The sequence below is a fragment of the Danio rerio genome, chromosome 2 (genome assembly GCF_049306965.1).
Source record: "Danio rerio strain Tuebingen ecotype United States chromosome 2, GRCz12tu, whole genome shotgun sequence".
NCBI lineage: Eukaryota > Metazoa > Chordata > Actinopteri > Cypriniformes > Danionidae > Danio > Danio rerio.
Window position 1 is genome coordinate 59,965,577 of NC_133177.1, and position 26,924 is coordinate 59,992,500.

Genomic DNA, 26,924 nt, shown 5'->3' on the forward strand with positions numbered 1-26,924 from the left:
TGGCGGGTGCGGGATTCAAAATTTAGTCCTGCGCAGATCTCTACTGCAGAGTGTGATGCTGCTGGGATGAGAATCAGCACCTCCAAGTGCGAGGCCATGGTGCTCCAGCTGGAAAAAGGTGGTTTGCCATCTTCAGGTTGGAGGAGGGTCCTTACCCCAGATGGAGGAGTTTAAGTTTCTTGGGATTTTGTTCAGGAGTGAGGGAAGGATGGAGTGCGAGACTGACAGGCGGATTGGTGCAGCGGCAGCTGTAATGTGGTTGATGTACCGGTCCGTTGTGGTGAAGAAGGAGCTGAGCGGAAAGGCAAAGCTCTCGATTTACTGGCCAATCTATGTTCCTACTCTAACCTATGGTCATGAGCTTTGGGTCATGACTGAAAGGACAAGATCTCAGATACAAGCGGCCGAAATGAGTTTCCTTCACAGGGTGGCAGGGCGCACTCTTATAGATAGTATAAGGAGCTTGACACTCTGGAGGAGCTCAGAGAAGAGCCGCTGCTCCTCCACATCAGGAGAAGTCAGCTGAGGTGGCTCGGGCATCTGTTTCGGATGCCTCCTGGACGCCTACCTAGGGAGGTGTTCCAGGCATGTCCCACCAGGAGGAGGCCTTGGGGAAGACCCAGGAAACACTGGAGGGACTAGGTCTCTTGGCTGATCTAGGGAACGCCTCGGGATCCCCCTAGAGGGGTTGAAGGAAATGTCTGGGGGGAGGGAAGTCTGGGTTTCTCTCCTAAAACTGCTGCCCCATGACCTGGCCCCGGAAAAGCGGTAGAAAATAAATTAATGAATGAGTTCTCAGTTTTTGAAAGCATAACAGTACACTTGTTGAAATAACATCATAAACTATAAATTCAAGCTATTTCAGGAACCTATGTTTTTAAGCACTTTCCAGACCTTGAATTTGTCTGAAATTCAATCACTTTCAAGCAGTGTGGTAGCCCTGTACACAAGGAAATCTGTAAATTTGTCTTTTTGTGATTCATGTTTTTATTTCCCCTCATTTATTTCTGCTTTTGAGTCGCATTATGAGATCTTGACCTTTCTTCCAACAACTTTTAACCTTGCAAAGTGTGAAAAGCGACTTATGAATGTGTAACAGTCTGCAGTGCACGATTGTCTGTGTTGGTGTTGTTTATTACACTACAAACACCTTGTAATAAACTGCAGCACATCTTCTGTTATTCTACACATTTATTTCTCTAGATAATATTTTTATACATGATCTCAAACTACTAAAATGTCACTAAGAGTCACTTTGTTAAACTGTAGTTTAATCTACAACATCAAAAGGTGGGCAGAGTAGAGATCAACATCCCATAATGCAATTCATAACTGTAAATAAACTTCTGTGAACGCCTAAATACTAACTCTGTTCATTAACATACATTTTTGACAGTGTGAAAGAAGTCTCAGTGTCATTTTTAATGCAGCTTTGACCTTTCTAGAACACATACCTCTCCACATAAGTCCAACAAGCAGTGAAAGAACAGGCCACACCAGATGATGACATGACTCTTTAATTATGGCTGTTGATTATAAAAGATTGCTCAGTGTATTTTCAGTGCATGAAGCTCCTCTCTGGACACACTTGTCTGAACATTTGCAGGGTTTTCCCAGTATTTTTGCACGTCGGGAACATCAGGCCGAACCCACCTGAACACAGGCTTGAGGATCAGCCGTCACACGTCTGGGCTTCACCTGCAGACGTCCAGCGTTTCTGCTCCAGAGAGAACAGAGCCCAAAACACAGGACGGAGACGCCGCAGCATACACACTCTACAGGTACTTGGGAAGATCCTTCTCCACCACCTAACAGACAAGTATAAAGCGCTCACAATTATGACTTTAGTTTATGCAGCGGCTGAGAAGTCTGTAAATACACAACTGTGAGAAAATTTTGGGAAACTGTCAATGGTCATGCTATTTTTTGCTGTGAAAATATATCTAAACTCGTAAATTTGTAAAACTGAGCTGTTAAAGAAAGAAAAAGGAAATATAGAAAGAAAAAGATTTAGAAATTAAGAAAAAAAAACAATTACAACGAAAGACAGAAAGCAAAATCCAAAATGTAAAAAAATAATAAAATAATAATTTTGTAAGATTAAAATAATAGTTATAATAACAATGACAATAATAATAATAATAATAATATTGATAATAATAATAATACATTTGCAAGCTGTAAACTCAGAATTAAGATAGAATAAATTAATAATTTTGCAAGAGGTAAAAAAAAAAAAAAAGAAATATGTTGCCAAGCTTTCAAAACTTAGAAAAACAGAAATTGGGACGAAAAAATAAAAACATAAAAAATTGCAAGCTGTAAAATCTGAATATAGAGCAAAAACAAGGATACTATTAATAATAAAATGTAATTGTGTGACGATTAAAAAGAAACAAAAGTCTGCAAGACACAGAAAAACAAATATTTTTGTCTTATTATTATTATTATAACAACAACAACAACAGAAGAACCTTGCAAGCAATACTTTGAGACAATTTATTTTACATAAATACAACTTGACAAGTTTTCAAAACTCAGCAAAAAGGAATAAAAAAATTAATATGAATTTACAGATAAATGTAATTGAGACGCTTAAAAAGAAATCTGCAATTTGGAGCAAAAAAACCTGAATTTAAAAATTGTCAGATAAATTGTTAAAAACAATGTCAAATGTTTTTTTATAAATGCTCAAAGAATAAAAAATGCAAGATGTTTTTTTTCTTTAAGATTACATGAGGAATGAATACATTTATCCCACCAAAAAGTTTAAATAAATCATGAGTATAAATGGTTTTGACTTACGCTTGGATCGTCCATTGGTCCGTACCTCTTCACAACCTGACCCTCTCTATCAATGAGGAACTACACAAAAACAACAGGCAGAGTTCACGATAAGACACAGAACATTAACACATGTCTGTTTTCATCAATGCAAAAACCGAAAATACACAAAACATTTTCCATTGCATATTTTGTAAAAATGGAAATATTTTGTCAAACAAACTAAATTGCAATTTTAAAACAAATCCCAAAATATTAACAATAAGTAAAACAGATGCTATTAAAAACAAAATTGCTAAACAATAAGTTATTACACAAGAAAAAAAAAACAGAAGAAAAAAAAAAATAATAACTGAAAAGAAAGAAATGAAGACAAAGAAACAAAAATGGAGAAACAAAGAATAAAAAAACTAAAGAAAACTGAAAAAGAAAGAAAGAAAAACTGAGAGAGAGAAAGAAATTAAAACAATAAAAAAATTAAAAAGAAATGAAATGAGAAACTATTTTAAAAAAGAAAAACAAATGGAGGAAGAAAAAAAGAAATAAGAAGAATGAATAATAAAAAAGAAAGAAAGAGGAAAGAATTAAATAAGAAAAAACTGAAAGAGAAGAAGAGAAAAGGAAAAAAACTAGAAAGAGAAAGAAAAAAGGGAAAGAAAAAAACTGAAAAAAGGGAGCAAAGAAAGATTAAAATAAAGAAAGAAAAAACAAGATAAGAAAAAAGAATGAATAAAGAAAGTAAGAGGAAAAAAATTTTAAAAAGAGAAAGAAAAAAAGAACAAATAAAGAAAGAAAAACTGAAGAGGGAGAAAAAAAATAAAGAAAGAAAAATAAATAAAGAAAAAAATTGTAGAAAAAAGAAAAAAAACTGAAAAAGGGAGAAAGAAAAAAAAAGAATAAAAGAAAGAAAAAACTAATTAAAAAAAGAATGAAAAAGTAAAGAGGAAATAAATGAAGAAATAAAAATAATAAAAAGAGAAAGAAAAAAGAACAAAAAGAAAGAAAAGAGGGGGAAAATTAAAAGAAAAAAAGAAAGGAAAAAAAGAAAAACTGAAGAGGGAGAAAAAGAAAACAAAATAAAGAAAGAAAAAGCAGATGAAAGAAAGAAAAAAAAGAATAAATAAAGAAGAAAAAAAATTGTAGAAGAAAAACTGAAAGAGGGAGAAAAAAAAGAACAAAAGAAAACAAAAAAAGATAAGAAAAAAGGAAAAGAATAAAAAAAGAGAATAAAAAGAGGAAAAAATAAGAAAATGAAAAAGAAAGGAATCAAACAAGAAGGAAAAAACTGAAAGACGAAAAGAAAACAAAGGAAACAAAAAAAGAAAGACATAAAACAAAATAGAGAGGTAAAAACAAGAAAAAAAACAAGAATAAAAAACATTAAGAGAGTGAGAATAAACAGGGAACACACGTACCTTGGTGAAATTCCACTTGATGTTGCTGTGGGAATAAAGCAGTATAGAAGAGAATCAGTGCATTAAACTAGAGGACAAGTGATAACTGAGAATAGAGAAAGCATTGACTGACTTCCCCAGTGTTCCTCTGCCTTTGGGCTGCTCCTTCATCCACTTCCAGAGAGGATGAGCTGCGTCTCCGTTCACATCGATCTTACTGAACAGATCAAACTCTGCATTGTAGCCTTTAGCAAACTCCTTAATCTCCGCTTCACTTCCAGGCTCCTGCACACGAGCACACACACACAATATTTAGCTAGAACACAAATAACTCCGCATACATCTGATGGCACAAACTGCATCATTGGTTTATTAATATAGTCACATCAGCAACTGGTTGTGTGTCCTTTCGTTTAAATACAACAGATCTATTTGGCGAATATTATTTATTATTTTCATTTTGTTGGCAACTATTTGAAATAAAGTCTATTTTAAATAGGTTTGATATTTTCCACTTAGTTTACATCTGGCCTGCACAATATATCGATTCAGCATCAATATCGCAGTGTGTCTGCACATTAGTCACACTGCTGGATATGCAATGTTAAATTGGGATCATAGTCCCAATGGCAGCCACAGGACCACGGCGCCAGTGCGCTCACCACACACTAGCTATTGGTGGAGTGGAGAGACTGTGATAGAGAAAATTCAGTGGATGGGGATGATTGGGAGTCCAAGGTAAGGGCCAATAGAGGGAATTTGACCAGGACACTGGGGTTACACCCCTACTCTTTACCAGAAGTACCATGGGATTTTTAATGACCTGAGTCAGGACCACAGTTTAATGTCCCATCCGAAAGACAACACTCACTGACAGTATAGTGTCCCCTTCACCTACCGAGGCATTAGGACTAGGGATGCTCAAAATAATCGATTAACCGTTAACCGAAAGGGTGCGTTTGTGACCGATTAATGCTATCAGTTAAACGATTAAAATTATTATTTTATATATTTTTAGTTTGGCTGCATAAGGGGCCGATTGAATGCGCCTTTGCGTTAAGAGGGGCATCTTTTGCACGCGGCTCATCCCAGAGCAGCAGAGAACTTTAAGAGCTTGGTTTCCGCTACATTCATTCTTCCATGGCGGGGAACAAAATGCATCCCGCCACGGCTAGATACCCATTCAAAACATTCAGTTATTGCTGTTGTTGTTGTTTTTAATAGCGGATTATAATCGCATCAAAACGTATTAAAAGGTAAGTGGATTATAACAGCGCAAACTTTTTTTGTAACCGTATAGTGCTGTGCGCTATTGTTTAATCCTTTGAAGTTACGTGCTGACTGACAGGTGCGCGATGCGTGAGGCGAGCAAACACGCAGAAGCTTTCAGTTAAGATGAACACAGTTTCTATAGTTTTACTTTATTTATAGATAAAGTATGACTCTGCATATAATCACTCTATCTTGCTGGAAATTATAGCCGTTTCGCTTTACTTCAGGACGCATTATTGCCGCTCTGAAGGCTAATCGCTGTTTTAAGTTAGCAGAGCTGTATGAATGTACAAATATTGAATTTCATAATATTATTAACAACACTTACAGCAATTACAGCAACACTTTTGCACAATCGATACCCAGCTGATTCAGTCGTTTCATAAGAGGACCGCGCTTCTTCTCTTCTTTTTTCCTTGTCAACATATAAAGGCAGTGAGGTGCGCCTCGCGTTTTTGGAATCGGGACGATAACGTGTAACCCGTGCCTACAGACACATTTGCCAAAGAAGCAAAATGGAAGAAGAATATTGCCTGAAACAGACGTGTTGATGCCAAAAAAAGCGCTTATGTTGACCTGGATCTGCATCATAAACGCAACAAATAGGCTTTACCTTTTATTTTGCAGCATATAAAGCATGTATGCACATTAATGCAATATCATATCTAAACAACACAACTGTTTACAAAAAGTCAACATATGCGCGCGCGTTGTTGTTGTCTTTTCATCACGCAGCGCACGCACTTGAACCGCGATGGAGAGAAAGGAAACCATAGCAAGACATAATCTTTAAAATAATGATTTCTATTAAAATGTAAAAAGGTTTTGTGATTTATAATAACACAAACGGGGCATTAAATAAATGCATATTTTCCGTGGAGCAAGCGATTTGAGGAGGTCTGCTATTTTATTTGACGGAAGACAAAAATATGATTGGAAAAAAAACAGCCCATGCCGGTTATTAAAAAGAATCAGTCAGTATTTAATATAAATCAATTATTTAAGTGGAATATAATTTAGTGCAGGCCTATTTATTTTATTCATTTTATTTAGATTATTCTGCTCTTCTGTGCTAAACACTGCAGGTGCGTGAAAATGCTCTGTTGTATTGTTCTGTTATTAATATGCTGGCATATAAAAATAAATCAGTATTTAATGCAATATTTAATGTGTCAGACACTAAATAGACACGTCAATTTGTTTAATATAAAATTAATAGTAATCTGACCAGTTAACCGTTAATAACCGATTAATGAGCGGCGGTTGTCGGTTCGCAAAATTAACCGAAATGAGCATCCCTAATTAGGACTCACGCATACCACAAGTTGAACACCCCCTATTAACCTCTCTAACACCACTTGCAACAGCAAGCTAGTTTTTTTACCTGCTTACAGATTTCTAGTCATCACGAAGACATTAATTAGCATGTTCACGCGTGTTCGATTAGTGTTGGAGCTAAACAATGCAGGACACCGACCCTCAAGGATCAAGTTTGCCCACCCCTGCTCTATGGATAGAGACTTATTTTACATCTTGTTTAAATGCCCCTTTTTACAAATCGCTTGCAGTACATTTAAAAACAATAATAATAATAAAAAAAGTCTTCAATTGTATATTTAATGTAGTGCAGTGTAATACGCACCTGCTTTCCGAACTGGTTGCAGGGGAAGCCCAGGATGCGTAAACCCTTCTCAGCGTACGTGACGTGCATTGCCGCAAGCTGAGTGTAGTTTACTGGAGTTTTACCTCATTTAGAGGCTACGTTTGTGATGATACACACATAACCCCTGAAAAATAACACACAAACACACTTCAGACACCACGGCACAGTTTCACACACTAACATTAACCAGACGCACAATCAACAAATGTGAAGTGACTGATGGAGGCGAGGATCAGGAACAAGAGTAATTGTGTAAATTTGCTTTTATTAGTGTAAAGTTAGATTAAACAGCGCACAGTACTTGTCATAAGTTTGACGTTTTAATTAAAACTACAGGTATTGTGAGACAAAACTGCATTTAGGTGCACAAAAATACTGTAAAAACACGCATTGCATTATTACTAAAGATTCCAGTGTCACGGGATCCTTCAAAACACAGTAGAATACATTTTAAAAGGTTTTCACAGAGAAAAATAATGCTTTATAGTAACCATTTTACTTTGGGCTGCACGATATATGGTTTCATCATTGATCCAGCAGTGTGCAAGTCTGCAACAGTCCAGCGCAGGGATCTGCAGCGTGTCAGGATTATAGTTGGCCAGACGTTACGGTTAACAACAGTGAAATCATTTTAAATTTTAACCTTTGAGTGGAAGTTTATTATTTGCATCAATTTTTTTAAGGCCTGACTAAGAGTTGAGAGCAAACCTAAATATTTGGGCACCATAAAATTAAACGATTGTTTGCATCTTAAAAGGTTTATTGCAAATTTATACTCCAATAAAATGATAAAGTGTTAATATTATTATTACTATTTTTATAATAATAATAATTATTATTATTATAATAACAACAACGCGACGCAGTGACGATGTAGGTAGTGCTGTCGTCTCCAGCAAGAAGGTCACTGGTTCGAGCCTTGGTTTGATCAGTTGGCGTTTCTGTGTGGAGTTTGCATGTTCTCCCTGTGTTCGTGTGGGTTTTCTCTGGTTTCCCCCACAGTCCAAACACATGCGGTACAGGTGAATTGGGTAGGCTAAATTGTCCGTAGAGTAAGAGTGTGAATGAGTGTGTGTGTGGATGTTTCCCAAGGCTGGGTTGCGGCTGGAAGGGCATCCGCTGCATAAAAATGTGCTAGATAAGTTGGTGGTTCATTCCGCTGGGGCGACCCCGGATTAATAAAGGGACTAAGCCGACAAGAAAATGAATGAATAACAACAAAGTTATTATTGAATTTCTGCTTCTGAATACAGTTTGACTTCCCAGAAAATCATAAATCATTGAATCTTTATTTTGTTGTATTCAACTACGCTTGTCAGATCTCATATTATATTTTATTCAGATATGGTCCTCTGCACAACCATCGCAACTGATCTAAAATTAAGAATGTGAAATTGCATTTATAAATCACAATTTATAAAGTCGCAGTGAATGAAAATATTGCAATGTCAGTTTTTTTTTTTTCAATATTGTGCAGCCCTAATTTTACTAATATTTCAGAATATTATTGGTGTTTTACTATATTTGATTACAAATGCAGCAGAGGAGACATAAATAAAACAAAGTATTATTTAAAGACATTTGACAATTGCTGCGATTACAACTATTTCTGTTACTTGATATAAAACTAAATAATTTAAACATAATAAATTCACATAAGTATATATTATTAATACCAAAAGTAAATACTTGTACATTTTACTTTCAACGTTAACAGACGTAAAACAAAGAACTATTTAAAAACAGACAATTACTGCAATTATGAGTATTTTGTTAATTGATAAAAAAATCTGAAAAATAATCATCACTCAAAAATAATTTCATAATATTTAATAACTTATAATATAAAATATATTAACAATAAAAAATGTATATTAATACACAGTATAAACAAATAGTAATACTTCTACATATACTTTTACTTTTTCATATTAACCATCGACAAAAAAGCGTTCAATATTAATATTATTTTTAAAGCTAATTAAGTGATAATAATCTTTAATCTAGTTGTACGTGTGTGTAATGTGCTGACCTGTATTTCTCCAGAGAAACATCATTTCCATCAATGTCTATGGCTGAGAACTCGTATATGGATTTGGCCGACTGCCAGTCATTGGCTTGGGCACACTGTAAAACACACAGAGGTTAAAGGTCAGGGGTGTGACAAGTGCCTAGTGATCGCTTCAAACACACAGGGAGAAAAAAATACACAGACAACCATTACTATTATTATTAACTTCACCCCCCGCTATGTACAATTTGGCAATAATGTACCCATGCATGTCATGCATGTTTTTTATTCATTGCCATGTCAGAAACAAAGGTCATTTTCATATTTTCATGGCAAGAACGTTTCAACATTAAATAAACAACTAAGAACAACAAACAAATGAATACACAAATTAAATAAGACTTTGTGTTAATACATGATAAGAACTCTTACATTTTTATATGTTGTCACTTAGCTAAGAGTTTATTTCATTAAAAAAAGTCTTCTGGAATCAGTAAAAGCAGGACAGTCCAGTAAAATGTGTTTTACAGTAAGGGGAGTTTTGCAGCACAAACATTAAGTGGGGTCTTCATCTTTAAGTAAAAAGGCTTGAGTTAATCTTCTCTGCCAAATACGACATCTGGTAAAAATCACTTGATCAAATCGAGTCTCAAAATGTCTTAAAATTCTGTTTGAGATTTCAGGAAATGTATTATTTTCTAATGCATCCCACTCCTCTTGCCACTTATTTAAAATATAAATGTTGAATATTGATTTGTATTGTCATGTACTGTAGGTAATTATTTATTTAAATTATTTTTAAAGTTAATTTATTTATTTATTTTTATTAATTTAGTATTGTTGTTATTTTATTATTTTCATTTATTTACTATTATTATTCATATTTTCAATTTTGCTATACTTTTATCTTTTCCTGTTGTAATTGTATTTTAATTTTACTTGTTTGCTAATTCATTTCAGCGGCAATGTTCAAAAATGGGGGGGAAATGACAACCCTAAAAATGTACAAAATGTTTTGTTAAAGCCTGAGAAAATAATCACAAATAAAGGTTTAAATAAAAAAGGTCTCATCTCTGATGGAGGAATTTGGCATTTGCTCACAACTTGCTTTAAAGCATCTTTAGCAGCTACATCAGCTCGCTCACTTCCTGACAGCCCAACATGTCCTGGAATCCAGCAAAAAATGATGTGATAGTACCCATGTACGTATGCCAGCAAAGTGCATTGGATTTAAAAGAAACAAACAAACTGAGACAAGAACACCCTCAAACACAGCTCAGTTATACAAGTTAATCATGTAACTGCTTTGTTTATGAAACATTACAATCTTCGCCTTTGCCCTCTGATGTAACGATCATGTGTCACTTATGCGCAACAAGATTTCAGCAGAAAATTTGACATTAAATCCAGACACCACAGACAAAAACACTGCTTTGAGAATTGGGTTTTGCACTCTTTTTATTTTGTTCAGTCTAATGTTATGAAAATAATATTGACGTTTTTTTAAATATCTTTTGTTGCATTTTATGATTTTGTGTCAATAGATTTTAATTACAACACATATTTTTAAACGTTCCCCCCACCCCCATTGTAATTCCCTGTTGTACTAAACAGTAATATGCATGATTATAGGTGTTACTCTACAAATATTCTTTAATGCAGTTATTGTTTCTGATTTATGGAGTGAGATTGCCACAAATCTATACTCTAAAACCCTTTAATCTGTCAAAAATGAAATAAATCAACAAAATTAAACGCAATGTTCAGATTTTTGTGCCAGAAAAGCATGCAAATGAGCGAATAGTTCATCAAACAATGTCATATTTTCATATTTAAACATTTAATTTTATAATAAAGCTGAAATAATATTTAAATATGTCTACAATTCTTAATGTAATCAGTCATTAGGGTGATGATCATTTCTAGCGTTTGTTTTTTTACCTGCTGTGTCTGAAATTAAAGTTGAGATTATTTAAATAAATTAAATCAAATGCCCAAACTCTACATCGGGATATTCCTACAACAAGCAGCTTTACCGGCAGCGGTCTTGTGTACAGAAAACATAGGCGTCACACAGGACTGATCACGACTACGGGAAACACACACACACACACACACACACACACACCCTATAGATTAAAGCTAAACAGATTTGCGAGTAATCCACTACACGGCTGTCTCTAAACTAAGCCTAGATGTTTCAGCTAGACAGGCCATTCAAGACCTGAAATACATCCATATGCATGCCATGAGGTTAATTAGAGATATTTAGGAACTCGAGATTGCCATAAAGTCCATGCTGGGTGGGTTTATTAATGATGCTGATGAGGCCTGTACAATAATCAATATATGGACTCATCACACAACACAGATATGACCTCAATCCTTTTTGGCGATGCAATACAGATCGCGCATGAATAAAAACCAATTCTAGCAACATTATAGCTGATATGCGTATACAACAAGTGGCATAAAATGGCAATAATGTCGTGTATCGCAATATATTTTGGTACAATATATCATACAACAAAATATAAATATCATGAAAGGCCTAAAGGTGGTTAATGTAGGCATTAAATATGACAATCATATGTTTTTAGTATGAACAAATGGATGCATTGGAAAATACTGAAGAATGCACATTATACCTGCATGAATTTATCATACTTAAAGCTAAATAATTAATTGAATTATCTTTACAACAGATCTGGGTGTGGCAAATAAAACTGATAATGCTTTAACACCATTTAATTTTATTATCTGACTCAAAGTTGAAAGTTAATTAAATAAACAACATAGCATTAACGTGGGATTATTTTTGTTATGAATTGACACTGATATTAAATGTGGCAGATGCTGTAAATGCAATCTATTGCACTCACATGCCTATAAATGCAATCTATTGCACTCACATGCCTATAAATGCAATCTATTGCACTCACATGCCTATAAATGCAATCTATTGCACTCACATGCCTATAAATGCAATCTATTGCACTCACATGCCTATAAATGCAATCTATTGCACTCACATGCCTATAAATGCAATCTATTGCACTCATAATTGTATTTATGAAATGCATGTATGTATGCATGTATATAAATAAATAAATAATGAACTATTTATTTTGAATTATTAGACCCCTTGTTTATTTTTACCCGAATTTTTGTATAACGGAGAGAAGAACACATTTCTAAAGATATTAGTTTTAATAACTCATCTCTAATAACTGATTTATTTTATCTGTCATGATGATGGTAAATAATATTTGACTAAATCTTTTTTAAAGACACTTCTATACTTCTACACTAGCTTAAAGTGACATTTAAATGCTTAAATTAGGTTAGCTACACAGGTTAGGGTAATTAGGCAAGTTATTGTATAATGATGGTTTGTTCTGTAGACAGTTGAAACAAAAATTAGCTTAAAGGGGCTAATAATATTGTCCTTAAAATGGCTTTAAAAAAATTCAAATCTGCTTTTATTTAAGCCAAAATAAAACAAATAAGACTTTCTCCAGAAGAAAAAAATATTATCAGACATACTGTGAAAATTTCCTTGCATTGTTAAACATAATTTAGGAAATGTTTAAAAAAAAATAGAAAAAAAATCCATAGGGGGCCTAATAACTCTGACTTCAACTGAATGACTAAATACATCACCAAAGAATTCTTCATTAAAAACGACCATAACACTGATTAAGCTTAATAATAGTTCAAGTGTACTTAATTGAGTACTAGATGCTGTAATGCCTACAAATGCAATCTAGACTTATATACAATAAAATGTATTTATGAAACATAATAAAATTTAAACAGTGTAAACATGTACAATATTATATCTTAATCTTAATTTAACACAATATTAAACACAATAATTACCTTTAATGTACTAAAAATGCATCTAAAAAAATCTATAAATGCAATCTATTACACATATACAATAACCTGTATTTAAGAAACATTATACATACATACATACAACACAATCTTAAACAATCCCCTAAAATTAATGATTCTTCATTAAAATGATAACAACAATTTAAACAATAAAACTGTATTTAAGAAATTTAATAAAATCTAAACAGTGTAAATAAAATCTAATTTGCGAAAAATTTAAATAACAATAAAACAAAATATTAAACCTATTAATAAGTTAAAAATGAATGATACCTCTTTAAAAATGACTATAACACCTATTAGGTTTAATAGGAATACAAATAAATGTACTTAATTTAGTACTAGATGTAATGCCTACAAATTAGGCATGGAACGATAACCATTTTCAAGGTATACCGCCGTTTGGAAAAGTCAAGGTTTTGAAACCGTCAATTTTCTGCAATACCATTTCTAAGGTATGTGTATGATTTATTTATTTATTGTTTTTTTTACGACAACAGTATTTCCAGCAGAAAAGATTTAGCTTTAAATTGTAAAAATAAAAAGAGTTTTTGAAACAAATGAAAAAAGCAGAAGTCATTAATATTTTTATTTTATTTTTACTGATGCGTTTATAGTTCCAAAATATTTTAAATGTTTCTCCAAATAAAATATTTAGTTTTCAAAAGGGAAAAAAGGTTTTGTTTTTTGCCCAGACATTTAAAAAGAATATATTTTTGAGCAGTAATCACGATATCGTGACATTTTTATCCAAGGTTATCATGCTGTCAGAATATTATACCGGCCCATGCCTACTACAAATGCAATCTATTAGACTCATGTACAATAACCTGTATTTATGATGCAAACGTGTAAACATGATGCAATATAATATATAAATCTCAATACAACACAATCTTAAACACAATCATTACTTAAAAATGACTGATTCTTCAATAAAAACGACCATAACACTTAGGCTTAATAATAAATGCACTAAATTGAGTATTAGATGCTGTAATGCCTATGAATGCAATCTATTACACTCATATACAATAAAAAATATTTATTAGGCTTAATAAGAACACAAACGTACTTAACTGCGTACTGATTAATAATAAGAATAAGAATAACAACGACAATAATAATAAATACAAATCTACTTCCTGGAGTACTAGATTAGAGTAATGACTATAACTATAATTATAAGTAATGACTATATAGAGTAAAGATTGTAAACATGTACAATACAATATAAATGACAAGACAAAACAATATTAAAACCATATATAAGCTAAAAATGAATGATTCTTCATTCAAAAACGACCATAACACACACATTAGGCTTAATAACAACACAAACGTACTTAATTGCGTACTGCTTAGTAATAATAATAATAGTTATAATTATAATAATAATAAAAATCTACTTGAGTACTAGATTTGAGTAATGACTATAAATGCAATGCATGAAACATAATTAAACTCTAAAGTGTAAACATGTACGATACAATATAAATAACAATAAAAAAAACAATATTAAAACGTTTAATAAGCTAAAAATAATGATTCTTCATTTAAAAACGACCATTACACAAATTAGGCTAAATAATAACACAAATAAATGTACTTAATTGAGCACTAGAAAAATTAAAACTTAAACAAGATTGTTATCACGGATTTCTCCACGTGATTAAAAGCAGAACCCTAACGGTTAACCGAAACCAGGCCTTAAACATATATCTACACAATAACAGACGTTAACAAGCAGTTTCGTAAAAGATATGTCAACATAAATCACGTAAAACACCAGAAACGCTGATTATTTCCGCAGGGGCGTGATTTCACCATTGAAGCTAACGGCTAACGTTGCTGCACCGGAATGAATTAGCGGAGACACACACAGGTGCTACAAAAATAGCCACACCGCACTTTGACCTTGTAACAACAACTGCATAAAGTAGTTTTTAAATAACCCATTACTGTGTTAAACATGCTTAAAAACTAGGTTAAAAGCTTATATGAAGACTCACCATTGCTCTGGCGAAGCTCTTGCTGCCCACCGCTCCGACCAACAGCGCTCTCTGAAACAACCACATACTAGTAGCACTGCGGCACAAGACCACGCCTACTTTTGTGGAAAACACGCCTTTCCAGAAGTCCCCAGCCAATCAGAGTCGTGCCTATGCAACTGATGCAAAGTCATATGATCATTACGTGCAATGCGTATATATAAATTGTATGTAAATTGTATTTCCTCGTATTTATTGTATACACAGAAGCCCAGAAAATATTTGAATATTTAGTTTCCTCGTCTTTATTATATACATACACTGACACGAAATATGAAAGCTAAAAAATGAAAATAAATAAATTAATGTTAATTATATTAATATATTCGTTTATTTTAAATGTTTCGAGGTCATAATCAATTTCCATAATCTTACGTGTAGTGCGATATTCAGATTTTAATTCTTCTTGTCATCCGTTCTCCTGATAAACTTTATTATGTTATTTTCTGTACATTTAATGGATATATTTATGTCAATCATTTAATTTGTAATATTTGAATTACATATCCTGTTCTCATATTGTCTGCTACAAAAGCCTATTGAATGCACCGTAAATAGACTGTGTTACTTCTTATGTCTAGACATATTTTATATAGCAATTTAATTTCATACAGTACTGTTATGGAGGACAAAACCTGCAAAAACAATAAATAAATAAAAATAATAAATCCACAAGTTCCTGCATAAACAAAACAATACATAAATATGCAAATAAATAGATAAATATATATTTAAAAAAACACAAATACCTGCAGACATAAATGTATAAATAGTGTGGGCAGATTAATAATTAAATTAATTACACAGATAAGAGGGGAATAAGAAAATGCTAACTGAAAGATTTCCCCCCTTCCACACCACACTAGTAATAATTTATATATTTATTTATGCATTATATATTTGCGTGTTTATTTATTTATTGCTTCATTTGTGTATGAATTTGTGAATATATTTATTAATTTATTTGCGAATTTCTTTATTTATTCATTTGTCCAGGAATTTGTGTATACATTTATTAATTTATTTGCGAATTTATTTATTTATTCATTTGTGTATATATTTATAAATTTTTTTGTGAATTTATTTATTTATTCTTTGGTGTATATATTTAATAATTTATTAGCAAATTTATTTATTTATTTGGATAGGAATTTGCGTATATATTTATTAACTTATTTGCAAATTTATTTATTAAGTTGTATAGGAATTTGTGTATAAATATATTATTTTAATTGCGAATTAATATATTTATTCAATTGTGTATATATTTATTAATTTATTTGCGAATTTATTTATTTATTTGTATAGGAATTTGTATATAAATATATTATTTTAATTGCGAATTAATATATTTATTCAATTGTGTATATATTTATTAATTTATTTGCGAATTTATTTATTTGTATAGGAATTTGTGTATATATTTATTAATTTATTTGCGAATTTATTTATTAATTTGTGTATATTTGTGTATGTATTTATTAATTTATTTGCGAATTTATTTATTTATTTGTATAGGAATTTGTGAATATATTTATTAATTTATTTGCGAATTTATTTATTTATTTGTATAGGAATTTGTGAATATATTTATTAATTTATTTGCGAATTTATTTATTTATTCAATTGTGTATATATATATTAATTTATTTGCAAATTTATTTATTTATTCAATTGTGTATATATTTATTAATTTATTTGCGAATTTATTTATTTATTCAATTGTGTATATATTTATTAATTTATTTGTGAATTTATTTATTTATTCAATTGTGTATATATTTATTAATTTATTTGTGAATTTATTTTTTGTATAGGAATTTGTGTATATATTTATTAATTTATTTGCGTATTTATTCATTTATTCATTTGTGCAGGAATGTGTGTATAAATATATTATTTTAATTGCGAATTTATATATTTATTTAATTGTGCATATATTTATTAATTTACTTGCTAATTTATTTATTAATTTGTGTATTTTTGTGTATATATTTATAAATTTATTTGCGAATTTATTTATTTATATAGGAATTTGTGAATATATTTATTAATTTATTTGCGAATTTATTTATTTATTCAATTGTGTGTATATTTATTAATTTATTTGCGAATTTATGAATTTATTTGTATAGGAATTTGTGTATATATTTATTAATTTATTTGCGTATGTATTTATTTATTTATTAATTTATGTAGGCTTTGTGTGTTTATTTATTTATTTGCGAATTTATTTATTCATTTGTGCAGGAATCTGTGTATTTGTTTATTCATTAATTTATTTATTTGTGTTTTTATTCATTTATTGCTTCTTTTGGCAGGAATTAGTGCATTTATTTGTTATTTTATTTATTAATTTTTTTTTGCAGGTTTCGTCCTCCATATACTGTTTTACGATTGTGAAACAAATAAATAAAACACACTTCTAATATTATAATTAATATGCACAATTATAAAACATTAAAATAAATACATTAATTAATTTAGCATGGCAATAAATAGACAGCATGCGGGGTCCTTCACCTCCACCTGTTGTCAGGAAGTGCGTGTAGTTTGAATCGGAATATTATATTTTGAATAAATCTCGCTGATGGATGATGAAGAGGAGACTTATCGATTATGGAAAATCCGGAAGACCGTAATGCAGGTGTGAATGTCGACTGAGCTGTCTTTGTTTTATTTCTGTCACACTCACATATTACAGACCAACTGTTAAGGTTATTCGGTTAAATGGTGAGAAATTAATCATTTAAAGTGTATAACATGTATTTTAAATAACTGAAATCAAAAAACTGATATATATAAACGTAAAAATATATACTGACTGTCTGAATTAAGAGAATATACACTCAGCGGCCACTTTATTAGGTACTTTACTAACACTACTAACCAGGCGCTCGTTAACGACAATTTCTTATCAGCCAATCACATGGCAGCAACTCAATGCATTTAGGCATGTAGACATGGTCAGGATGATCTGCTGCAGTTCAAAGCGAGCATCAGAATGAGGAAGAAAGGGGATTTAAGTGACTTTGAATGTGGCATGGTTGTTGGTGCCAGACGGGCTGCTCTGAGTATTTCAGAAACTGCTGATCTACTGGGATGTTCACACACAACCATCTCTGGGGTTTACAGAGAATGGTCTGAACAAGAGGAAATATCCAGTGAGCGGCAGTTCTGTGGGCGCAAATGCCTTGTTGATGCCAGAGGTCAGAGGAGAATGGCCAGACTGGTTCCAGCTGATAGAAAGGCAACAGTAAATTAAATAGGCACTCGTTACAACCGAGCTCTGCAGAAGAGCATCTCTGAACACACAACACATCCAACCTTGAGGCGGATGGGCTACAGCAGCAGAAGACCACACCGGGTGCCGCTCCTGTCAGCTAAGAACAGGAAACTGAGGCTACAATTCACACAGACTCACCAAAACTGGACAATAGAAGATTGGAGAAACGTCGCCATCTCTGATGAGTCTCCATTTCTGCTGACACATTCAGATGGTTGGGTCTGATTATTGGGGGTCAACAACATGAAAGCATGGATCCATCCTGGTTCAGGCTGGTGGTGGTGGTGTAATGGTGTGGTGGATATTTTCTTTGCACACTTTGGGCTCATTAGTACCAATTGAGCATTGTGTCAACGCCACAACCTACCTGAGTATTGTTGCTGACCATGTCCATCCCTTTATGAGCAGTGTCTCCATCTTCTGATGGCTACTTCCAGCAGGATAATGCACCATGTTATAAAGCGTGAATCATCTCAGACTGGTTTCTTGAACATGACAATGAGTTCACTGTACTCAAATGGCCTCCACAGTCACCAGAGCTCAATCCAATAGAGCACCTTTGGGATGTGGTGGAATGGGAGATTGGCATCATGGATGTGCAGCCGACAAATCTGCAGCAACTGTGTGATGCTATCATGTCAATATGAAGCAAAATCTCTGAGGAATATTTCCAGTACCTTATTGAATCACCGCTATGAAGGATTAAGGCGGTTCTAAAGGCAAAAGGGGGTCCAACCCGGTCCTAGTAAGGTGTACCTAATAAAGTGGCCGGTGAGTGTAGCTATTTCTTTGTGCCATTTCAAAGTTAATCTGGTGTTACAAATAGTATCTTTTATTCATGTTTACATTTTGTTTTCATGTTACTTTTAACGTTTTAGTAATAATTGTATAAATGATTAAATAACTGAAGGCACATTTGAGTAAATTTAACAGTTTTTAAAATGTTTTAGTTAAAAAGAAGTAGCTTACTGATTTCAAACTCATTCATTCATTTTTCAGCTTAGTTGCTCATGTATCAGGGGTCGCCACAGCGGAATGAACCGCCAACTATTCCAGCATACGTTTTACACAGCGGATGCCCTTCCAGCTGCAATCCAGCACTGGGAAACACCCATACACAATCATTCACACACACTCGTACACTACGGACGATTTAGTTTATTTAAGCACCCGGAGGAAACCCACGCCCACATGAGAAGAACATGCAAACTCCACACAGAAATGCCAACTGGCCCAGCCAGGACTCAAACCAGCGACCTTCTTGCCGTGTCGCCCTGATTTCAAACTCAAATCCATGGAAAAATAAAGATAAATCACAGACACACAACAATTACAGTTAAATGAACAAAAGAAATGCTACCTTCATTTTGTAGATGTTGGTTAGTACATGGTTAGCTGAGAAACATTTCCTTGGCAAGATTCTGAAATTAAATAAATGCAAGTTTAAATAAAGATCTTACCAAGTAACTAAAGTACTATAAATGTATTTAAAATGATTTAAGTAACAAAAATGGTTTTAGTGCCATCTGAAATGATCTGCAAATCACACACAGTTAAAGACAAAGTTATTTGCCCTTCTGTAAAAGTTAGATTTCTTTCACAAGACACATAATACACATAATATTAGACTAGATCAGGGGTCAACAACCTTTTGGAAACTGAGAGCTACTTCTTTGGTACCGATTAGTGTAAAAGGCTACCAGTTATTAAATAACACATTTCTTACTTTTAATTATATGTTAATAATTAATAATATTCATCTATGTGAAGGCATTGATCATGTTAATGATTTCTCACAGTAGCTGTCAACAATGATTTAACAAGTTAGATAAATAATAACATGCAACACTTCATTTGTCTTGAATTGTTTTTAAAGTTTTTTTAAATGTATAACTTAAAGTAATTTTTAAATTTACACCAATGCAAGTGTGAGTTAATAAGAATACCTATAAAAATATTAGATGCAGCTTACTCATATGTGGTGCTATGTATGGTGAGCTATTTTTAGAACAGGCTCAACTCATGTGAACCTGGCGGGCTACCTGGTGCCAACAGGCACCATGTTGGTGACCCCTGGACTAGATATATAAGACACTAGTATTCAGCTTAAAGTGACATTTAAAGGCTTAACTAGGTTAATTAGGGTAAAGTTATGGTAATTATAAGTAGTTATTATTAATTATAAGTCATTGTTTAACAGTGGTTTGTTCTGTAGACAACCCAAAACAAGTATTGCTGAAGGGGGTAATAATATTGACCTTAAATGGGTTTCTAAAAAATTAAACGCCAAATCAATGAAGACTTTCTCCAGAAGAAAAAATATTATAGGAAATACTGTGGACAAATTCCTGAATCTGCTAAACATTATTAGGAAAATACTTGGGAAAAGAAAACTAACAGGAGGGCGAATAATTTAGCTTCAGCTGTATGTAAATGTATATCTTCATAAAGTATACATGTATTATTTTTGTTGTCGCAGTGGCGCAGTAGGTAGTGCTGTCGCCTCACAGCAGGAAGGTCGCTGGTTCGATCCTTGGCTCAGTTGGCGTTTCTGTGTGGAGTTTGCATGTTCTCCCTGCGTTTGCGTGGGTTTCCTCCGGGTGCTCCGGTTTCCCCCACAGTCCAAACACATGCGGTACAGGTGAATTGGGTAGACTAAATTGTCCGTAGTGTATGTGTGTGTGTGTGAGAATGTGTGTGTGGATGTTTCCCAGAGATGGGTTGCAGCTGGAAGGGCATTCGCTGTCTAAAAACATGCTGGATAAGTTGGTGGTTCATTCCACTGTGGCGACCCCGGATTAATAAAGCCGACAAGAAAATGAATGAAGGAAATACAGTGGACAAATTCCTGAATCTGCTAAACATTACTAGGAAAATACTTGGAAAAAGCAAATTAACAGAAGGGCGAATAATTTAGCTTCAGCTGTATGTAAATATATATCTTCATAAAGTAGACATGTATTAATTTGTAATGCCATGCTGTATTTGTATGGCACAAATATACACACTAATAAACAAACCTGTGTTGTTGTTGTTGTTGTTGTAGCTGTGCCATGACCGCGGGTATCTGGTGACGCAGGACGAGCTGGACCAAACCCTGGATGAGTTCAAGATTCAGTTTGGAGATCGACCCAGCGAGGGACGACCCAGACGCACTGACCTCACCGTTCTGGTGGCCCACAATGACGATCCCACAGATCAGATGTTCGTCTTCTTCCCAGGTCAGATCTGATGCAGCTGAGTGTGTGTGTCTGAGTGGATTCCTGGATGCTCTACTACAATGGTCTCAAACTCAATTCATGAGGGCCGCAGCTCTGCACAGTTGATCTCCAACCACCTCCAACTCACACCTGCTTAGTAGTCTTGAACACCTTGATTATTTGGATCAGCTGTGTTTGATTAGGGTTGGAGCTGCGGCCCTCCAGGAATTCAGTTTGAGACCTATGATCTACTATATATTTTTTTTACCTTTCTATAACATTTAATTAATGTTTTAGGATGAATTTTTGTTCTTGTTCAAATTAAGCATACATGACTGTGCTAAATATTTTATTGACATATTTTTTATTTATTTTATGGAATTAATATGGTAGTATTTATTGAATTTTATGCTTTATATTAACTATTGATTTATTTACGTTTAGTCATTTAGCAGACGCTTTTAGTTTCAGGTGTGTAAAGTGTAAGAAGCAAAGCATTAGTAATGTAAGTTTATTTATTTTACTTTTTATTTTATATATTTTTTTAAGAACGGTTAGCGGTGGAGCCAGAGAGGCAATTGCAGATTAGGAAGGAAAACTTATGTTTAATACATTTTATGCTTTTATATGAACTTTTGAATTCTATTTATTTAATTATATGCCCCATTAATTAAATTCATTTTTTGCCCTTCGAGGCTTAATATCAAATTTAAAGACCTTTTAAAGACAGCTTAGTAGTCTTGAGTAGTCTTGAACACCTTGATTATTTGGATCAGCTGTGTTTGATTAAGGTTGGAGCTGCGGCCCTCCAGGAATTCAGTTTGAGACCTATGATCTACTATATCCTTTAAAGAACTGTAGAACCATACGTGCTTTAACCGCTAATATTACCCACAATGTTGGACGTGAATTCAGTTGGAACTATAAAGTCAGGTAAAAAAAAAAATGTAAACAAACTACAAAGATGGCAGACAAACCGTCAAGTAGGGAGGCTTGGGTAAAGTTGTTTGAATGATGTTAATTAGAGTTGCCACGCTCCCTGAAAGCACTTGAATTTCAGACATGTGTATTCAAGGCCTGGAAAGTATCTAAAAACAACCATAAGTCCTAAAAAGTGCTTGAATTTAAGTTTATGGTGTCGTTTCCCTAGTTGTATTGTGCTGCTTTCAAAACCTAAACTAAAATTAATTCATTCATGTTTAATTTGTTTAAACATGACTACATGGACAACATCTTCATTATGAAAACGACACATTCAAAACATCATCATCATTATTATGACATTTTAATTTAAATATTAAAGGCCATGACACCACCCCTGTCTCAGCAGGGGGTTTTCACACCTCCAGCTTGAGAAATGTCAGGAAAATGGGTAAGTCCAGCTTTGTTTAGGTGGGAGTGTTGAGGGCTGAAAGAGGGAAGGGTTTGCAAGAAAAGGGGAGTTTCAGTACGTGCACGCGCTGATTTTCACAGAGCCAAAACAACACGCACAGACGCAGGGGAGATAGACCGAGACTGTGTTTACATTCATTCATTTATTCATTCATTTTCTTGTCGGCTTAGTCCCTTTATTAATCCGGGGTCGCCACAGCGGAATGAACCGCCGACTTATCCAGCAAGTTTTTACGCAGCGGATGCCCTTCCAGCCGCAACCCATCTCTGGGAAACATCCACACACACACTCATACACTACGGACAATTTAGGCTACCCAGTTCACCTGTAGCATGTCTTTGGACTGTGGGGGAAACTGGAGCACCCGGAGGAAACCCACGCGAAGGCAGGGAGAACATGCAAACTCCACACAGAAACGCCAACTGAGCCGAGGCTCGAACCAGCGACCTTCTTGCTGTGAGGCGACAGCACTACCTACTGCTCCACTGCCTCGCCTGTGTTTACATGGACATCAGTAATCAAATTATTTGCTTATCGAATTCTTAATTTGTTAATTTTAACTGCAGCTCAGCACTTTCATTCAGCAACACTTCATGCGTGCATGCTGCATGTTTTGAATGAGAAGCTGTAATGTAGCTGTGGCGGGATGAGTTTTGGTGTGGTGCCTGCCCATGGAAGAATGAATGTAGCAGAGACCATGGCAATGTTTGATACCGTGCGGCCAATGGGAGAAAAAAAACTCTGCATTTCTTGGTAACTCGGATGCACTCGGTAGGTAGTGTCTGAAAGCCGTGTGTGTATAGACTATCCTGTCGCAAAATGCGGCGAAAATCCTACACGATGGCAATAATCTGATTGCGGTGTTTACACTCGGATAGCAGTATTTACAGCGTAAAAATAGATATAAGACCTGAAACTTCCCTATAGCACTTATTCATTGTTGCTCTTAGTTGTGTAAATTGCTTCCTTGTCCTCATTTGTAAGTCGCTTTGGATAAAAGCGTCTGCTAAATGACTAAATGTAAATGTAAATATAAATGAAAACTCTAAATGATGAATGTGATCCATTCTTACAATTAGAAATACAGTCTAAATTTTAGGATCACTTAAAATTGGAGTCAGATTAAATTCGGAGCTAAAAAACGAATATAAATAAATTCTAATAAATAACAAAATTATTTTCAGAAGCACTAGAAAAGGCTAACATGCATTAAACCTTCGACCATGCTGTTAGTTTCGCCATTGGGCTAATCCATAGATATATACACTAGATATCGCATAGGGACCCTGAGCATGCGTCAATAGCGTCGCCACATTGGTACAGTGCTCCCAGGACAAATGTCATTCAGCCGCACTAGTCAAGACAGTGTTATTACGTGAAGATGCGGGACTTTAGCGCTGTCTACGGGTGTAGTAACGAGCAAACAAAGAAAACAAAGCACAAAGGCAGAACATTTCATAGGTAATATTAAGTTTTTTTCTGTTTTTGTTTGTGCTGAACTTTTGTGCTAATCAGGTCACGTTATTGATGATAATCAGTCACTTACTGCATTCACCATAAGGCAAAGCAGCTCCAACTCGCACTAAACACTCGGCTTATGCTAGTTTTGTTGAATAAAATCAGCAAACAATGCAAAAGAAATATGACAACGAGATGCTGCGCTGCCAGAAACTTGTATTATTGTCGGCTAGTGAAGGAGTCAATCATAACGGAGATTCATTCACAAACGAATCGCTCCCTCCGTCAGTATGAGAAGTGAAAGCAGGAGAGGAGCTGTGTTTCAGGACATGATTACATCAAATTTAACAGGGAGGGTGAATAGTACATTTCCATACACACAAACACAAGCTTTTTGTCAGGAATGGCTGTGCGGTCACTGATCCATCAATGTAGAAAAGTGATGTAAAATTATAAATTTCGTAATAAAAAAATTTAGCATACTAACATCCAGGAAAACTCCCGATCATAGATATATGTGTATATGTGTATATCTCTGGCTCTGGATGGCCACAGTCCTCCACTGTACCTTGGTCCCGCATTCATTTCAAAGGAGCGCTACCCTGTACCAAAATGGCGGCTCTATTGATGCATTCCTTCCAATAGACAACAACAGGGTAGGCGACATCTAATGTATATATCTATAGGGCTAATCTACAGAATAGCCCTTTGGGACGCAGCAACAGATTTGTTTTTTTTTTACAGTGTATGCAGTTTTAAACCGATTTGAATCCTCACATATTTCAATGTGTTTTTGTGCATTAGAGGAGCTTAAAGTGGGCATCAAGACCATTAAGATGTACTGCCAGCGCATGCAGGAGGAGAACATCACTCGAGCTGTTATTGTGGTGCAGACGGGCATGACACCATCTGCCAAACAGGTGCTGAACCAAACACAGCCTCACTAAAACACAGCTGAGGTTTGACTACACAATTTAAAACATCCACAAATTAGCAGTTTTGTGACTAAAATGTCAATAAAAGTCACTAGAGCTGAATTTACAACATCAAAAGTGGACAGAGCAGAGATCAACATCCAATAATGCAATTAACTACTTTAAATAAACTCCTGTGAATCACAAAATATGGAAACTGCTCAATAACAGCCATTTTTGACAGTGTGGTGTTGTGTTAGTGCAGGGGTTTTTAAACTGTGGGTCGTGACCCACTAGTGGGTCGCACAGTGAACAAAGATGGGTCGCGCAACGTCACATAGCTGCAGCTATATTTACATTGCGGTGAATCAAAACCAGTACGACTGACAGCAATAACTCAAAAACCTCTTACCCTAAAAATATCTAAAGTGTGTTTCCTACAAGAAGACAAAGCTGGTTATGTTTCACAGCTGTCTTTTTCTTTTTTTCGCTCGACATTACGACCACTGCTCTGTTTGAGCTCTCGCAATCTGCGTTTAGCCGGTAGAGCTCGCGCTGAGCAGAGCTCTCAGTAAGGGACCGTCGGAAAAATGCTTCTTTTTTTCGTTTTTTTTTTTTTTTTTTTGCTCCGTCCTGCGTGTTTTATTTTAAACACTACTCATTTTCTCTTAAATCAGCACAAACAGTTACTGAAGTAGTCGAATGCTTCATTATAGATCTGTGCATTCTTAAAATAACAAAACACAATCAAACAAATCACAATGAGAGATTAATTTGCTGCTCTTCACTAAAAAACTACAGTAACTTTAATCAATATGCAAATACAGTCAAAAGTGAAGTAGATTTAAGAGCTTTATTTAATTTCTGTATAGGCCATTGATTTTAATTGGCTAAACCCTTTTATTTTCTAATGTTTGCTATGTATTCTATCATTTGACGCTATTTGTTGTCCTATATTTTTTACATCCCATCGTTGACAGATTGCTAATCAATAGCTATAGTGCTATCTTTTAGTTTTAACGTCAGCTAATGTTATGGAAGGGCGTAGATGTTTTGGAAAATAGTAATAGTAATGTAACAACCCCCATCACTCCTTCCTCAAGCAAATGTGTAAATGTTAGATCTATTCAGCAATAATGTTAATTGCGTTGGCGTATTTATATGACGTTTGTCCAGCTTGTAGTAGTCGATCAAAAAGCGATTTAGTTTCTTATGACTACACACTAGCAGTGGAGTTTACTGCAATGTGACGGGGCTTGATCATAATCAAGGGGCTTGATCAAAGTTTGATCATATTCTCTTCTGAAAAAAAGAAGAGTATCTTTTTCAACAACAAAAAAAAAAATGATCACAGTTACAGCCAGCATCCCACAGCATCTCACTTCGAGCCTCATTTTGTGCATATCAAATCGCAAAATCCAAAAAGCCACACACCATATATTTTTGACTGCTTTGAATGGATAATTTTTTTTTTTACCCATTTTTCCATATTAAAATATTATGGTGGGTCTTGAGATTGAATTACTTGCCTTAGGTGGGTCCCGGAATAAAAAAAGTTTGGGAATCCCTGTGTTAGTGTACCCGTCTGGCTTGTTTCT

The 26,924-nt window shown here is 34.0% G+C and overlaps 2 protein-coding genes across 4 annotated transcripts in view; one reads left to right on the top strand and one right to left on the bottom strand.

The window, feature by feature from the left end:
* Window positions 1–1,499: 1,499 nt before the first annotated feature.
* gpx4b (glutathione peroxidase 4b) lies at window positions 1,500–15,129 on the bottom strand. 2 transcript variants are annotated; one of them, NM_001030070.2, is made up of 7 exons: window positions 15,037–15,129; window positions 9,146–9,240; window positions 7,093–7,237; window positions 4,312–4,463; window positions 4,200–4,224; window positions 2,806–2,865; window positions 1,500–1,808 (listed from the first exon to the last, which is right to left on the bottom strand). In NM_001030070.2, exons 1-7 carry the CDS (start codon window positions 15,100–15,102, stop codon window positions 1,776–1,778), a joined length of 576 nt encoding a protein of 191 aa, NP_001025241.2. In that variant the 5' UTR covers window positions 15,103–15,129; the 3' UTR covers window positions 1,500–1,775. The 2 variants fall into 2 exon arrangements, 1 of the variants encoding a protein (NP_001025241.2); NR_144467.1 differs by lacking the exon at window positions 9,146–9,240.
* A 2,470-nt stretch (window positions 15,130–17,599) lies between these two features.
* Window positions 17,600–26,924, top strand: part of polr2ea (RNA polymerase II, I and III subunit E, a) — a 13,292-nt gene continuing 3,967 nt past the window's right edge. For both annotated transcript variants that reach the window (XR_012395292.1, XM_073931982.1), the window contains exons 1-3: window positions 17,600–17,722; window positions 21,408–21,582; window positions 25,217–25,332. Coding sequence is in view for 1 of the 2 variants with exons in the window: in XM_073931982.1 (XP_073788083.1) it covers window positions 17,666–17,722; window positions 21,408–21,582; window positions 25,217–25,332 (348 nt within the window). In the remaining variant the exon portion in view is untranslated. The remainder of the gene's footprint in view (window positions 17,723–21,407; window positions 21,583–25,216; window positions 25,333–26,924) is intronic.